Source organism: Heptranchias perlo, chromosome 23, assembly GCF_035084215.1.
Source record: "Heptranchias perlo isolate sHepPer1 chromosome 23, sHepPer1.hap1, whole genome shotgun sequence".
Classification (NCBI taxonomy): domain Eukaryota; kingdom Metazoa; phylum Chordata; class Chondrichthyes; order Hexanchiformes; family Hexanchidae; genus Heptranchias; species Heptranchias perlo.
Genome location: NC_090347.1, coordinates 16,892,002 through 16,909,691, shown reverse-complemented (window position 1 = coordinate 16,909,691; position 17,690 = coordinate 16,892,002). Strand labels below are relative to the sequence as shown.

The 17,690-nt window shown below is 41.0% G+C and overlaps 1 protein-coding gene across 3 annotated transcripts in view; it reads left to right on the top strand.

Annotated features, from left to right (window-relative positions):
• card14 (caspase recruitment domain family, member 14) overlaps window positions 1–16,801 on the top strand; it is an 86,280-nt gene extending 69,479 nt beyond the window's left edge. For all 3 annotated transcript variants that reach the window (XM_068004102.1, XM_068004103.1, XM_068004101.1), the window contains 8 exons: window positions 1,479–1,602; window positions 3,544–3,787; window positions 5,056–5,119; window positions 6,045–6,168; window positions 8,268–8,429; window positions 8,905–9,029; window positions 10,762–10,877; window positions 15,480–16,801. In XM_068004102.1, coding sequence (XP_067860203.1) covers window positions 1,479–1,602; window positions 3,544–3,787; window positions 5,056–5,119; window positions 6,045–6,168; window positions 8,268–8,429; window positions 8,905–9,029; window positions 10,762–10,877; window positions 15,480–15,684 — 1,164 coding nt within the window. In that variant the 3' untranslated portion in view covers window positions 15,685–16,801. The remainder of the gene's footprint in view (window positions 1–1,478; window positions 1,603–3,543; window positions 3,788–5,055; window positions 5,120–6,044; window positions 6,169–8,267; window positions 8,430–8,904; window positions 9,030–10,761; window positions 10,878–15,479) is intronic.
• Window positions 16,802–17,690: the final 889 nt, after the last annotated feature.

Sequence of the window (17,690 nt, the reverse complement as noted above, 5' to 3'; positions counted from 1 at the left end):
TTGCATTTCCATAGGCAATTCACCCTTGTGCAGAAATTAATTTTGAGCCACCTGCCTCACCGGGGCAGGGGGAGTGCGGGGGGCAGGGGCAGGGTGGGAGGACAGTGGCAGCAGCCGGTAGGAGTGCTGCGGCACTAGCAGGAGCACTTCTGCTTCTCTTGGCTCCACATGAATCTTAAAAATCAAATATTAAAACTTATCTTTTCGGTAGTGGCCAGTTCCTAAGCCGCATCCATGCCTGGAAAACTTGACAGCCTGCTCCACTTGGGGCAACCCAGTTTCTCAGAGGGGACCTCACACAGGTGTTAGGACCCTCATTAGCATACGCAAGACACCCAGTGCCTGTTTTTAAGGCTGCCGTCTGAAAATCATCTGAGGCCATTAAGTTTTTTATGTGTCCTTGGGGCACAGGGCATAGCTGTCCGGAAAACAGGTGCAACAATGACCAGTTTCTACCCCTCTGTCTCTAAGCCACAGAGATCAGGAAGGTGCTAGGTCCAATCTTCAGTCTGTGCTGAGTCAGCTGCGTTGGCGGTGGGGTCACAACAGTTAATCACAGTGAGTTGGGCAAGGGAAAAAGCCAAATGTCCAGCTCCATGCTGTACAATGCAATTGCAATTGGATACATGTGGGGGTGGATGCTAGATGAGAACAGGATCAGGCAGGCTCAGCTTCGAAGTTTGCTGCAGTCAGGTAGCCTGTCAACATTCATTGTTCAAGATGATATATGAATGACAACTACATGGGCAAGGTACCAGGGAGCAACCATCACCCATAGGGCCTCATGGAGTGAGTCAATGCCTTCAGGAGAGGGGGAGGGTAAAGAAATTAAACTGTTGCTACATTCTAATGGCAGCAAAAATAGAAATCCATTCCCTTTCCCCACATCTCATTTTAACACATGTCTGAATACTCATACAAGTCCTCACTTGCTCCTGAAAAGCTGAGATTGACCACATCTTCATATTGTAATTAATTTGTTACAATATGTCAATGAAATAAAGTGACAATCATAGGGATGTTGTATACACTTGTGTAATTTTTCTCACTTTTGTTGCACCATTTACTCAGATTACGCCATACATTTCCATACCATCAATCACATTTTATAACAAAATGCCCCCATATTCAGCAAATATCCGACCTTGGTGATAATGTGGCCCTCGGATACTGGCTGGGTTCCAAGCACAAGACTATAACGGGACTCTACTATAATATTCTGGCAATACCTACTTTCAAAAATTAAAATAATTTATTCAGCATTTGGAAGTGAGCTGTAGTGATACAGAAGTCTTAACTTGACAGTTGTTCTTCTCTTCAGTTTTGTGCTATTTTCAGATCCATTCTTTGACTTCCATTCAAGTCTTTTTTATACAAAATCAGTTGTATAAATGTAACAATTATGTTGAAAAAGGTATTGTTTGGATGTAAGGAACTGAAATCTTTCCAGAAGACTGATTAAATTGATGAATCCACAGGTGGAGTATAATGGCAGAGAGCAAAAGAAGACCATACTAGAGGATGCCAGTTTAGAGGAGGCTGTTTGGACCTTGAAGCAAATTAAAGGGATGTGCTGTTTGGCCATAAGGCACAAGAAAGAGGGTGAGTTCCATAACAAATGGAATAAATACTGTGCTCTTAATCCAACAGTCACTAGGGACTTGAAGCAAACTATGCAGCATGTGTTCCAAACACAATCAAGTACATCATCAGTGATTTCAAAAAAGATTAAATTAATAACATTTTACAGCTAATAAGAACAAACCGTAACCGAGGGAGTCGCTGGGCTCTTTTAAAAATCAGTTACAAAGATTGCCGATTTAATGTTGTTTAATTTGTGCTGTTGTTGTGATTTTGTTATTTCAATTTGATTGGTGATAAGATTATAATGGTTGCTAGTTAATTGAGTTATTGGAGCTAGTGGTATAAGAAAGCGGAATTATTGTCAGTTAACCCATTCTGGCTCAGTAACTTTTCCAAACCATTGTTCCCAGTGACGTCAGGCCTTAGAGAGGGTGCAGAAAAGATTTACGACAATGGTTCCAGGGATAAGGCACTTCAGTTACGTGGATAGATTGGAGAAGCTGGGGTTGTTCTCCTAAGAGCAGAGAAAGTTGAGAGGAGATTTGATAGAGGTATTCAAAATCAAGAGGGGTCTACACAGAGTAGATAGAGAGAAACTGTTCCTATTGGCGGAAGGTCGAGAACCAAAGGACACCGATTTAAGGTGATTGGCAATATAACAAAAGGTGAAATGAGGAAAAAAAATTTTTGCAGCGAGTGGTTATGATCTGGAATGCATTGCCTGAAAGGGTGATGGTGGCAGATTCAATCGTGGCTTTCAAAATGGAATTGGATAAGTACTTGAAGGGAAAAAAATCTGTCGGGCTACAGGGAAAGGGCGAGGGAGTGGCACTAACTGGACTACACTTGCAGAAAGCAGGCACAGGCTCAACGGGCTGAATGGTCTCCTTCTGTGCTGTAACCATTCTATGATTCTATAATGGCCAGAAATTGTTCATAAAATACCGATGAGCCTAACAGCTCTCACCATTATTAATGGGCAACTCGAAGAGCACGTTCTGGCAACCACACATGCGCAGTCAAACGCGGAAATCTGGAACTTGCTCTTCCTGATTCCCTGCTGATCTGACAGCTTCCCATTAAAGGGATATCGCAGGCAGGAATTAATGGACCAGCGTGAACTTGCTCTCCTGCCCAGCTGGAAACTAACCAATCTCACCAGAGAAAAGGTACGCTGAGTTATATCAGTTCTAAACTAATTTTTAATGGTGTGGTAAGTATTAATGACTGCCAAACAACCTGGCACTGAAAATTAACTTTTAAAAATGTGGATACTCATTACTTTCGATTTTTAATAGGTATCGGACATTTTTTCTAAAAATAAATTTTAATTTTTTTTACTTTTTCTTTGTCTCTATTAATCTTACTCTCTCTTTATTTCACTTTCTCTATCTGATTTTATAGTACATTTATTAATCTTATCTGACACTTCCTGGTTCTTACTCTACGCGGTTTGTGAATGAGATTCCCTTCCTGGTTCTCACAGCGTGGCTCGCTTCAAGCTGATTGGTGGAGGGAACAGAGTGATCCTTTCCCCGCTCACACAGCCCGGGAAAGAATGCTGCAGTTTTTTGAACTCACATGTGAAGTGAGTTGCCGACAAAAATACTGTGGTAACTTAGTGGGCGAGTTCAAATCTAAGAAGTGGTGAGCACTCTTGGTTCGCTGCTCAGAGCAATTTCTGGGCCAATATTTGCAGCCTGGATTAGTTTATCAGCTAAAAGAGGCCATGTGGAGGGGACTGGCAGCAGAAAATCTGGAAAAAGAAACTTAATGACTATGTTGGAAAAATAGGATCTGCAGTGCAGTGTTTGTGTATTTTTTAACAGAATTTACTCATCCAGATTACTGAAATTTAAATCTGTACTATAGCACTCAAAAGACATCAGAGCAGAGATGGATTGGGAGGTCTAAGAAAGCTAGTTAACCCAGAATATATGTTGTGTTTTGTTTAATCAGCTTATCAAACATTAGTGGAAAATATTGAGAAGAAGATTGTCACCTCTGGTGATTCATTCTACATCCGAGTCAATGTAACATTTGATAAGGAAAGTGGAGCCCTGGATGGATTTACTGTCCAATGCAATGAAATCCTGCACATCACTGACACCGTGCACAGAGGCAGTAGTGAGTGGAAAGCATTCAGAGTGAATCCCAACACAATGACTGACATGGATGGTGGTACTATTCCAAATTACTATCGGTAAGCATGTAACATTGATGATAATTTCAGTCCTGGAAACCAGTCTTTGTGATCTGAACCACAGTAAATGTGTTTTATTTAGAACATTGCAGCACTTGTGACAAAATAAAGAAATGCTGACAATTATTTTTATACACATCATGTTTGTAAATTTTGGTGTCTTATTGGCTGGCTGCTGGGAGTTGTGCAACTATTGCCTGCGATAACTATATCTCTGTTTTTTTTCCTTCTCTGATGAGGGGATGTTGAGCTGAGGTCAGACACCCTCTGCTGCCTCCCCCCTCTGTGCACACAACAATATAGCTGAGACAATACACCTGCATCTGGATGATTTTAACATGCTTTGCTGCAATAAACATTTGTTTTTGTTCTTTGGACATCTGATATATGTTCTGCACTGGGAGGGCCAAAGCAGAAAATCTCTCCTTATATTTATTTTTATTCAATTTTTTTCTCGTAATTATTTTCCTTTTTCCCCATATATTAGCATCCCATAAAAGAACAGATATGCTAATTTTATAATCAGCTGCTAGGAAGTGCATTACCCAGGTTGACTCACATTTTTCCTGATCGCTGGATAAGATTGGGGACCTAGCCTGTGAGTTTTGGTGGTGTAAATTTGGGACCCATTACTCTGGAATAGTGCTTTAAGACTGTCTTCCTTGACCCACAATTTCTGAATTTACTAATGAGATCATGTCATATACTGCATGGCCCAGGAACATTTAAAACCTACAAGCCATCCAACCTGTTTCTGCACTCCAGCTCTCAACTGCATTAGTCGGGTATCAAAGCTATAAACATATTAAATAAAGCTTGCCCAATGTCCCAGTTAGTAAAATCAACATATAACCAAACCATACAGACCAGAAGGTTCCATGTTTAATTATTGCTCTGCGCTGATTTAACTAATTTTTTCCAGGTGGCATTTACGGCATTACAATTGGCTTCAGTAATCTTCAGTAATTTTAAATACTGAAGTCAATGTGTTGTGAAAAACTAGAGTGACTTTGATTGGACTACACAAGTTAAAAAATGGTACACCCCATGAAAGCCATCTTTGTAGTATTGGTTATCCCAATGATGTTGGGAACCACACAGACTGAAAAGTCCCAGGTTCAGACCCTGACCTATGCTGAGTCAGGATTGCTGCAATTGGCCTCAGCAAAACAGGGGGAAATCATCCAGGATTCCTGCTTCTGAAGAAACTTATTTATCAATATTCTGTCAGGTAAAGATGTAACTGTGAGTGTCTTGTTTCTGTTTAGTGCTCAGCAGCTGTTGATTGGGATGATTCAGAACATGGCTCGACAGATTCCATCAATTAAAAAGGTGAAATGTAATATACTAATTGAACATATTTTAAAAGGGCTCTCACCAGTACAATGGTGAGATTTTATCAGCAAAGAAAGTAAGATAGATTGGTGTTCCATTAATAATTCATACAACAAGAAAACAGTTCCTGTTCTTCTAATGCAGTTCGGTTGGTATGTTATGTTCTTTGTACTGAGACCAAGCTCCATAATCTGTGCCCAGTATATGGATTGGATGGAGCTTGCGCGAGTTACAGTGCTAGATTTCAGCAGGGCAGTTCCACAGCTGTACTTGTAAGTGCTACTTCACACAAGGCACTGCACAATGCACGCTAAGTATATTTTAATGGGATTTTCTTATATGGTGGGTAAAACAGATGGACATTGGTACACGGTAGATGTGATATAGGGTACATGTGATTGAATCAACCTACTCCTGAGCTTGGCCTTTTTAAAAATAACATCTATCAAGCATATGTAATGAGTCTGTTTCTCAATTTGAACTAAGGTCCAATTTCATATTTGATCCAAATGCCTGCATTACAAGTCATAGGTCTCAGTGTAAAAAGCATATTAATGATATGAACTAGGTAAATTATGCTGCATTGCACCGTTGGAGCTGGAAAACTAGAAATTAAGGTTGAGAGAAGCTGTGCTGGTGACTGAGGAGCAATGTTTGTCTCGCGTCTCTTGGTGGCATTCATGTCCTATCCATATGCAAATATACATAACATTGTGCAGGGTAAATGGGCCAGATGCCTCTTAATAGATACCTTACTGGCTTAACTGTTTACTTTTAGTAATATCATCCATTTAAAGTGTCCATTAATTCATCACATGAGCCATTTAACTCATTGAAAATGTAGATAAATTACTTGCTGTGTTTCAGGTCAGACGTTATGCCTACTCTTTCCTAATACTCTGTGCTGTGCTTGTTTCTCCAGCGAGATCGGAAAACTTCTTCAAGTCAAAATAAACTTGTGCGAATAGTCAGCACTGATAAGAGTCAGAGAAATCCACTCTGGTTATCATTTGACTGTGGCACCACCAATCCTGACAAAGAACAAGGTAAGAATCGGGTGTCACAGACTAATGTAGATCTATTATGTTGTGACCATTTAATTTATTACGCCTTTGAATGATCATTGTTCGAATGGTGATTTGACCATACAGTAAAAATCTTCTAATATAAGGTTGGCCGAGATCAAATTTGAGCACAACATTGCCACTTTTATTCAATTCCCTAGTCTTTTACAGTAGAGTGCAACCATCTGTAAATGTGCAGTTTTTCCTCTATTGGCTGTAATTCATCCAAAAAAAATCCTAACATTCCAGAAACCGATGGCATCCTAGACCTGCAGAAATGTTGAGCTATCCATCTGCTAATTAAAATAGCTGTGGTCCTGTATATTTGTACACAGGGTGTCAGAAATGGCTGATAGAAATGAGCTTCCAATGTCAAATGTAAAGGGGAAAAGGACAGCAGAGCAATATACAGAGGTCAGTGTGTTGAAGCAGGCATAAGCAGGTTTGGGTTCCGCCAGGACAACTCGGCTCCAGACCTCATTACAGCCTTGGTCCAAACATGGACAAAAGAGCTGAATTCCAGAGGTGAGGTGAGAGTGACTGCCCTTGACATCAAAGCAGCATTTGACTGAGTGTGGCACCAAGGAGCCCTAGTAAAATTGAAGTCAGTGGGAATTAGGGGGAAAACTCTCCAGTGGCTGGAGTCATACCTAGCACAAAGGAAGATGGTAGTGGTTGTTGGAGGCCAATCATCTCAGCCCCAGGACATTGCTGCAGGAGTTCCTCAAGGCAGTGTCCCAGGCCCAACCATCTTCAACTGTTTCATCAATGACCTTCCCTCCATCATAAGGTCAGAAATGGGGATGTTCGCTGAGGATTGCACAGTGTTCAGTTCCATTCGCAACCCCTCAGATAATGAAGCAGTCCGTGCCCGCATGCAGCAAGACCTGGACAACATCCAGGCTTGGGCTAATAAGTGGCAAGTAACATTCGCGCCAGACAAGTGCCAGGCAATGACCATCTCCAACAACAGAGAGCCTAACCACCTCCCCTTGACATTCAACGGCATTACCATCGCCGAATCTCCCACCATCAACATCCTGGGGGTCACCATTGACCAGAAACTTAACTGAACCAACCATATAAATACTGTGGCTACACGAGCAGGTCAGAGGCTGGGTATTCTGCGGTGAATGACTCACCTCCTGACTCCCCAAAGCCTTTCCACCGTCTACAAAGCACAAGTCAGGAGTGTGATGGAATACTCTCCACTTGCCTGGATGAATGCAGCTTCAACAACACTCAAGAAGCTCAACACCATCCAGGACAAAGCAGCCCACTTGATTGGCACCCCATCCACCACCCTAAACATTCACTCCCTTCACCACCGGCGCACTGTGGCTGCAGTGTGTACCATCCACAGGATGCACTGCAGCAACTCGCCAAGGCTTCTCCGACAGCACCTCCCAAACCCGTGACCTCTACCACCTAGAAGGACAAGGGCAGCAGGCACATGGGGACAACACCAACTGCACATTCCCCTCCAAGTCACACACCGTCCCGACTTGGAAATATATTGTCGTTCCTTCATCGTCGCTGAGTCAAAATCCTGGAACTCCCTATCTAACAACACTGTGGGAGAATCTTCACCACACGGACTGCAGCGGTTCAAGAAGGCGGCTCACCACCACCTTCTCAAGGGCAATTAGGGATGGGCAATAAATGCTGGGCTCGCCAGCGACATCCACATCCCATGAACGAACAAAAAAAACATAGGTAGGTAGGTTATGATCTGAAGTTATTGAAATCGTGGGTAAGTAACCTTGTTAGGCATACTTTGCCAGGTCTTAGTTGCCAGTTAGAGTATTGTGTGGAAAAATTGGATAGATTTGTTTTATCAGCTGTACATAGAGTAACATTAATTTTCTGATATAAACATGGCATTTTCGGTTAATCAGATATCATTTGATGCTGCCTCATATCACTAGTGCGGGCTGGGTACCAGACCTAGCACTCCGTATCACGCAATCTGTCTATAATTATTTCATTAGCTTTATTACTTATATTTTGCATTTGAATCTGAAAAGTACACATCATAATTATTGTTTCTATTTCTAATGTTTTGACATAATTTATTCTAGATGACCAACCTGCTGGCAATTGCTTTACTTTAATGCCCTACTCACTGGTCAGGCCCTGCCACCCACCATCTCTACGACCAGTGATCATAGCACCCACGCGAATTGGAAAAATTGTGCTCGAGAAACTGAAAGACCTAAAGGAGTACGAAAAGTGTAACTCTGGTAAGGTGTCTTCAGAGTCACAAATATATTACATTTTGGTGGAGAAAAGGAACAGAAGTGATGATTTGTTTTATATTTCAGTGAAGATTTTTTTGAGACAGAGACATTTATACTTTTAGGATTTTTTTTTTCACCATCAATGCTGGAAAATAGTGGAGGAGATTTTACTGTAGACCTGGCTATACCTAATCTGAGAGTGCATGGTGCAGACAGTGGGTGGAAAAAGTGTTTTGCTCCACTGACATTCCTCATCTTGCTAAACACAAGAATTTTATAGTAAACCCAAATGCATGGAGTACCCAATCTGAAAGAAACTGCATCTGCAGATCTCAAGAAGGCACCCTAGATATTTGAATATTTGTCTGTAAAATGTAGGTATATATTGTAGAGGCTCCTTTTATTTGGAAATTTCATGTCCTCGCTCATAATATTCCATATAAACTGAATAAGAACTTGAATTCTTTATATTTTTTAGAGTGCTTGAACAATACTGAGTATGCCGAGAAAGACAGAAAAGGGGATATTTTGGGAGTGAAAGAAGTACAGGACTCAATTTGCTGCTGTTACACACGGAAGGCAGTAGAGACTGTAGTTGCTAAGGTAATATTGTTGATTTTATGCATACTTTTGTAACTAATTTGGGTTTTGGTGTTCTTTCTTTCACTGGCTTTTCGTTTCCTTTTTTGCTCTCTCATTGTTGCCCTTCCCATTATATCCCTCCTTTATCTGTGGTTTTTCTCTACCTATTTCATGACCTTTCCCCTTCCTCAGGCGGTGTGGAAAAGACGCCTGAGGAAGGGGAAAGCCCCCGAAAGCTTGTGGGATTAAAAATAAAATCGTTGGACTATAACTTGGTGTTGTAAAATTGTTTACAATTGTTAACCCCAGTCCATCACCGGCATCTCCACATCATATTTCATGACCAGTAGATGGGGAAGGATGTGGATAGATAAAGGATGCTTCTGCAAAATAGGATTAGCACTGCCACTTCCCATTGCCCTTATGTTTTTCATCTAGTGAGTTAGCCAAATAATTGGCAAAGCTTACTGAATTATGGAAGACAAATATGAGTGTCAGAAGAAGATGAGATTGAACTTTGAACTTCTAAATCAGGTCAATGCTCTACCACAGAAACTACCAAAGTTTGTTTTGTTACATACTACATACTCTACGTTGGTACATTCATGTGTTTTATCTATCCACAGTTGTTTTAAGAACAAAAGAAACCACAGAACAAGTAACAGCCATTTTTCCCATCAAGTCCACAGCTTCTGTAGATAATATGCACATCACCCAACATGAACTCTACCTCACCCCTTTAATCTTCTGAGGAGGAAAAATCATGTTAATCAGGTTAATTTTATTTAACTTTAAGTCAGCACCCCAGAAGGTGAAAAGGCAAAGGAATGTTTACTGGATAATTAATAGGAGTGGAAATCTTAACTGATGTTTCCCTTCCCGGCCTAGTGACACTGATACCAATTGAAGCACTCCACTGCTGAGGTTAACTAAATCTGGAATAACCAAGGATCAAAACGGAGACTGTCCTGATCCATATAGCTCAGTATAATAGTACTGTTTACTCAGTACAATAGTGTATTTACCCATGAGTTAATGGAGAAAGCTTTGTGATGCGTTTCTAATTTCATTTTTGTTCAGATAATCTTTCTTTTTCATTCTTGACTTTTTTGTTTTCTTTTTCCACCTCCCTTGGTCTCTTTCTCTCTGGAAAGTACTTTCTCTTCCTTCTTGGGATACAGTTTAATAGGTATTGGATGCCCTCCAGTACCTCATCCAAGTGGCCGTTTCTCATTTGTGAGCCTAGGCAGTGAGTGTCGGCAGGCCATTTAACCTTGGGGAGTATCACAGCCAAGCTTGATTCTGTTTTCAACTGACATCAACAAATGAATATTTCCAGCTGGAGTCACTAGATAATGTCCAGGAATGGAAACTTTGACCAAATTTCTTCTCCTGAGCCAGGAGAGTTGAGGCCAATTGCAAAGTTCCTACAACTGCCTCCAGTGAGATCAGTTAACTCAGCCCAGACCAAAGATTTTACCTGGGACCTTCCAAGTGAGTATGGCTCTGCTACTCACTGCCTTAACTAGCTGAGCTATTAGGAATGCTCTCCTAAATTCTAATCAACATTTGCTGTTGGGCTGACTGTGATTTGAATTAATTTGTTTTCAATCTGAAACAATAGTTTTAATATAAATCTGGATTGAGCATATTCTACATAATCCCATTGGTACTTTTCCATTGCTGAAAAGGTTGATTGAATGGGGAAAAAAAACTGAAAATAAATTGCTTTGGTTTCCATGGTTAATTTCAGAATGTCCACTGCCTACTGGAGCTTGGTCTGGACTGTGTGAGGCAGTTACATCAGATGGAGATCTATCCCATTGTCATCATTGTCCGCCTCTGTGAGAAGAACATTAAGAAAATGAAGTAAGTCAAACTGTATTGCATGGTTTAATAGGAAAACTGAGTTCATTCCCAAATCCTAGTACAAATTTTATTTACTGTTTTGCATTGGTCGCTATTTGCAAATGTATTTGTCTTGCAAATGTTAGCTTAGGAACTGAGCTGTTATGAGTGCCCGAATTACAACATTGCAACATTGATTGCACATTTATTTTCAGGTTTTTTTCAACAACCTTTTTCAAATTTGGCGACAAATTGAATATAAACATCCTTCATTCCATTGGACAGGGCACGTGACCAGAATAGGTGATTGCAGTCTGTCCTTATAAATGCAAAGTGGATTGCCCTCAGAAGTGGATGTAGTCATGTTCTCTGTGAAAAGTAGCAACTCCAGTAGTCACAGTCTCTGACCTTACAACAACAATGCACACACAAGTTTGTTCATACACTGTTAAAGAGAATCCAACTGATTTAGGAATTGCCCCACATTTTAAATGGAATGGTTTCTATAGCAACACCTACTTCAGTAAGCAGTTCTTCAATATCAATGCAGCATTAAGAGTTTCCATATATGGTCAAACAAACTTTATGTAACTTAGATGTACGCAAATTTATATTGTAGGAAAGTTTCACCATATCCCATTCATTTACATTTGGCTCAATTCAAAATAGGGTATTTGTATGCAACCAGTATATACGGAAGCTGTAAGGCACTTTCAAATTAACATTTGTTTAGTTCAGATCACTGGAGAACAGCATCAGTGCACAGGTTCCCTGTTTTTGAATTGCTAAAGCTGGCCCCCCCTTGTTGCGGGGGAATGTTGGGTCGACAGTTTTGTTGCCAGATTACAGAAGTCAGCTCTAGCAGTGTAAATGCAAGAACACTGCTCTCCTGCCATCTGAACTAGGCAAAAGCTAATGTAAAAATGCCCATATTCACGCTTACTGAACATTTTCACATGTAATTAAATATCCCCTTTAACATCTCATTCAACAGCAATGTGGCATATCTTATATATTGTCACCTTTAAAAATGCTAATTTATAAATCTATTAAATAATATATGGTCAGGATGAATCCTTGACTTTTTATATCATACCATGCTCATGTAATAACCAAGGGAGACTATGGGCATGCCAGCAGGAGAGCAGGGAGGAGGATTTGCCAGTGCGAAACCAGGAAGGGAAGTGTTAATGAGGCCAATCAATGCCTCTTCCTGGTTTCGCGCCCAGCAGCCAGCCTGATTGACAGGCTGGCTGCCTGTCAACAGAGAGGAACTACACATCTGAGGGGTGGGGGGGGGGGGAGGAGAGAGAGAGAGAGAGAGAGACCTCATTGGCTGCTGGAAGAGAGATGGGGGAGGAGGGACACATCAGACATCAGGGGGGGGTGGGGAGGGGGACATTGGAGCAGTGGGGGTGCAGGTGACATCATTTGTAAGGTATGTTTTATTTATATTTTACAATGGGAAATGTAATTTTATTTCACTTATTTATTTTATTTTTCACTGATCCGGCCCTTCCCGCCTGGTTTCACCAGGCGTGAATCGGAAGCCGTGGGAAAGCCACCCAGGTAACATTAAAATCTTTTTAAGAGTTTATTTTTTGCATTTTAGACAAACTTAAGTACCTCAATGAGGTACATTTGCCCCTTTTAATTATCGGCCCGCCGGATTTAATTGCCGGCGGGACTTCCGGCTTCCTGATCCGTGCACGCACCCAGATGCTTCTGGGTCGTACGCGTTTTTCAGCTGTTTGGAGCCAGGATTCCCTCCCGCTCCATAAAAATGCGATTTTGTTTGCACCCCTGCCCTGAACCCACCCAGACTTGGCAGTTAAAATCCTGCCCTATATCCCCAAAAGGGACATAGGAGTTCTTTTCAAAAGGGAGCCCTTAAACCTAAAACGTTTTTGTTTTGTTTCAGTCAGCAAGTCAATTGGTACCCAGGTGGATCAGAGCACCCTTAGCAGAACTGAGCCAAAAAGCACTTTTACCTTCATGTTTAGATGACAAAAAAGCAGCACTAAAACAGAGACCGTGAACCTCCTTGCGCCAGTCTCCCCAGTTTGTTTTGTGAACTACCGACCTTGCTGTAAGCTCGTCGGAAGTTGTTGCCTAAGACAATTGTACCAACATCATGATGTACTAGATTAAAAGGTGCTGAATGTCTTCCTTTAACCATCGTCATCTGTGGCACCACAACTGTACAAAGTATGCAAGTACTATAGTGTATGCGCATATATCATTTCCTCCGTCTGTGCACAACAGATTGTGCGCAACAGATACTGCAACTTTGTGCATGCAGAAATTTTTTGGTTTGTTTGAAATGGCACAGAAAGCAGATGTGTGGATGGAATAGATATGAGCTTTTATTCTTCTTGCTTACTTGCAACCTTTCCTCTTGCATGCCTGTTGCTAAATCCCTAAAGGTTCCTATTCATCATCTGCTTTAAATAATTTAACAGTGTGCTCGTAAATAACAGGAGCAAACTTTGTGTAGGCAAGCTTATTTGCATATGTTCAGCTTGTGTGCAAGTCCTTTTGTTTTTGACAACTTGATGTTGCTTCATAAATGTTTTGACTGCGCATGGTTTTACAGCTCAGAATCAACTCCAGTTGAGGGGGAAGCATGTGCCAGAATTTTCTGAATAGCATTGTAATTCCATGGTGCCAAGTTAATGTTAGTGATAGTTAATGAATTTATTCAGTAATTTATTGAAAAAACCATTGTGATCATTAGTTACAATGTTAATTGGTCAAGTTCGTAGATGATGGCGGGAGAGTTAGGAGAGGTGTCAGAAAGCGAGCTCAAAAAAAACGGTTTGGGGATGGTTTTTAAAAATGGAGAGAAATAGAGAGGCAGAAGGGAATAGGGAGGGTTCCAGAGTGCAGACCTGTGGCGGTTGAAGACTATGCTACAGTGTTTGGGTGAGGGGAGAGTGGAATGCACAAACCGGCAGCACTGGAGGACTGAAAGATGCAGGAGGGAATAATAGGCTGGAGAAGGTTGCAGAGAGAGGGCAAAATAAGGTAGTGGAAAGATTTGAAGACGTGGGCTAGGATATTAATTTCAATGCATTGGGAGCCAATGTAGGTGAGTCAGGATGGAGATGGTGGACAAACGGGTCTTACTAAGGGATAGGATATGGGCAGCTGCATTTTGGACAAGTTGCAGTTTATGGAGAGTGGAGGATGGGAGGCCAGCAAGTAGTACATTGCCTAAATTGGAGAGGCTGTAACAGAGCTATGCCAACTTCTCCAAGCTGACCTGCAGGTGACTTCAAGATATGGGATGGTTCTTCTGTAGCTGCAGAGGTCACCACTGCAATAAGCATCAGGATCCTTCCAGGCCACCACAAGGGACATCTGCTAAATCAACCAGTATGCTGTCCATTGATGCATAAAGCAAACAACAGGTGCCATTTTGCCTGGGAAAATATCTTCATAACTTTCCTTGTAGAAAGGATACTACAGCTGGAGAACCTTTTCCATGTGGCAGGCTTCACAAAATTCCAGGGTATTATAGATTGTACTCATGTGGCCAGTCCACATCCATCCTTCTATGAGGGCATTTCAATGCTGTTGCTGGTTCAGAGCATGACTTTGATTGCTTATATTTCAGTGGTGTACCTACTAGAAGTGTCCTACACCTTTCGTGAAATAACGAATGATATGGGAAACAGCTTAGCATAAATGATTCCTTCCACCAGTTTGCTGCTGATTGGGAGATAATTAGCTGGTTTAGATTTTTAAAAGTTTTTTTTTGTGGATAGAACAGACCTAAGTAATTGTCCACACTGTCAGGTAGATGTCAGTGTAATAACTGCACTGGAACAGCTTGATTGGGGAACAACTAGTTCTGGTGTGCAAGTCTTCAAAGCTACAGCCGGGATGTTGTCAAGGCCCATAGCCTTCACTGTGTCCAATGCACTCAGTCACTTCTCAATGTTACATGGAGTGAACTGAATTGGTTGGACATTGACATCTATGATGGTGGAGACCTTAGGAGGAGGCTGAGTTGGATAATTCACTCCATAAACTCCAACTTGACCAAAATTCAGCTGATCATACCCTGTCCTATACTAAGTCCCACTTATCCATAACACCTGTCCTTATTAATCTACACTGTCACCACTTCTCTCTCCACCATTACAAATCTACTCAACACCAATCCTAATCTCTCCCTCCATGGCTCGGCATTTGTTTCTCATCTATTTCTATCATGAAGTGCCTTGGGGTTTTTTTTACATTAAAGGCATTACATTAATGCAAGTTGTTGTTGTTGTTGTTCAGCCTCCATAAATTCCCCAGAGAAGAACACCTTCAGAAAATAATCCATGATTAGCCTCCAAATTGGCCTCCTGGTCAGTGCCAGTATTATTCAGTGGATGCTCTCCAAGGGAACCCCCTTTCCCTAGGTCATTGAACCTAGGGTGTGAAAGGTGTGAACACAAGATTCCACCGAGGAGATCTTTAACTAGAATTATTAACACAATGATTGTATGGGGAGGAAAAAACTAATTTTCTGATGTAACTTAAGTTTTTGGTACTTATACGCTTTATTCTCTTTCAAGAGTCTGTCCTTATGTGGCAGAAGACACATTAATGTATTCTTGATTTGTTTAGAAAAATCTTGCAGAAATACGGAGTGACAGAAGATTTGCTTTTGGAGTGTTCTCGAAGGGAGGAGACTTGCTTGGACACCCTGCCATGCCTGTACAACAGTATTGCCGACAGTTGGAGTGATCTTGATTCACTCGTCACCTCAGTAAAAGCAGCAATAAAGGATGAGCAAAAGAAAATTGTCTGGATTGAACAAGCACCACTCTAGTGCATTTGTCTAAGGATCGTATGAAAGGAAATCTGAAGAATTTAATAATCAGTGGGTGAATTTTTCCTTTGCTCTTAATACATGGGGTGGGTGGAAAAGGAAATTCCAGCCAGTGTGTTTTCAGACATAGGATGCTATTACGTTTTCGTGCATACCGTTGGAAATCTAGTTTGTTATGTTTTTATTATACGTAAAAAGTCAAAGGTTTATTGTATAATTTCAGATGCATTTTCCCCCCCGTTGGCATCATTCTAACTTGTGAGGAGAGAGATATAGAGGGGGAATACTCTTATTGTAGGTACAGAACAAAAGTAAAACCACCTACTTCTGCACTCGTGGTGTACAGTGATGTCATGGATGCTGAATGGGAAATTGTTTCCCTTGAGCTCTTTGAATGTAACATTTAGTGAGCCTAAATAGCCTAGTAGTCTTCTCAAAATAATTCAATATTTATATAAAACTAGGCAAATAATGGTGGGGGAAACATTTCCAATGAATTTCTATGACTGTGATTGAAGTTTTAGAAAGATCTTTGATTGTACTTAAATAGGTCCATTATTTTACCCTACTTTGTAAAGCACTTTGTGATATCTTTCTGTATGTGAGGACTATAAAAATGTAAGTTGTAAATGTGATCCAGTCACAATGATAAACAAATTGGCACCAGTAAATGCATGCACGTTTACCAGGTACTAGTGAGGTTATGTATCCTGTCTTTTTTGATAGCAAAACAAGTGAGTGGCACCTTAGCATTTGTCTTCATAATATAACTTATTTCCAGATACCTATGAGGACATCTGTTGTTTAATTATTAACTAGAACTTTTTGTATTTATGTATGTATAATATATATTTAAAGTGTTTGTCATTTTTTTTGAAACCACTGCTTGTAAGAACTAAGAACACTGCATGAATCCATTTTTTTTGGTATGAAACAGCTGTTAAAGACTGTAAATGCTTGAGATGTTTTAAGTAGTGCCTGACATGTCAAATTTGCATGAACCAGCAGAACTCTGTGGACGATACTGTAAGTACTTGTTGAAGTGTTAGGACTGAGTGAACCGTAATCTAAGCTGCACCATAATAAATCACTGCCTGGTTTCCTCCAGGAAAACAAATATTTAATGTCTTGAAATTGTTTGAAATATATAAATTGAATATTGTACTTCTTTAAAAACACTGCTAAATATTTTTGTGTCTGAGATACATTATCCAATTTCCATTAATCAAGTAATTTAAACAAACTGATTTGTCCCCTTTAAGTATCAATAAAACTTTGTTTTAGATGATAGTTCAGTCAGGCTTTAACTGAAAACCAAATAATCACCTTCTGTCGGCAAGAACAGTGGTGGTAATCAATTATGAGTTTCCACTTACGACTTTCTATGTATAAATGGTGGGCCTGGCAGTATGCATTAAGAGTTGTTTGCAAACAGGTGGAAGGAGTGATCCCCATATGGCAGCTGGCCAGTGGGTGGGAGCAGAATTACAGGAAGCAGAGACCTCCACCAGGGATCAAGTGGAACGGTCCCCAGCACTCGTGGGGAGGGGGTTCAGAAGGGCCAGAGAAGGCTTAAACTTTCCTCATGGTGCCTATAGATGCACTCCTGTTCCTCCTGCCCCACAAAGAAAGTTTTTTTTAAAAAAGTAAACTGACTTACCTTTTTGGGCCTCTTCTGGCTCCTCTTCCCACTAGGTTGGCCTGGCTGGAAAGTCACAGTGGCTTCCCCGATCGGGCCTCTTGTTAAAATAGCTGTCAGGCCATGATGATATAATCCGATGTCCTTCCCACTGCTTGAAAGGGCAGGTTAAAATTGGAACTTGTGGGAAGAGAGGTGGGACATTGGCGGGTAAGTCTCATGGGTGATTTTAACTACCTACCTGCCCAGTTTCCACCAGGTGAGCAGGGTTAAAAAACGCCACTTGTGTGCCTCCGTCTATCACCAGCACATTTTCTAGACCCTCCACTTCTTCTACGAACAGCGATCCAAACAGTGCCCATCCACC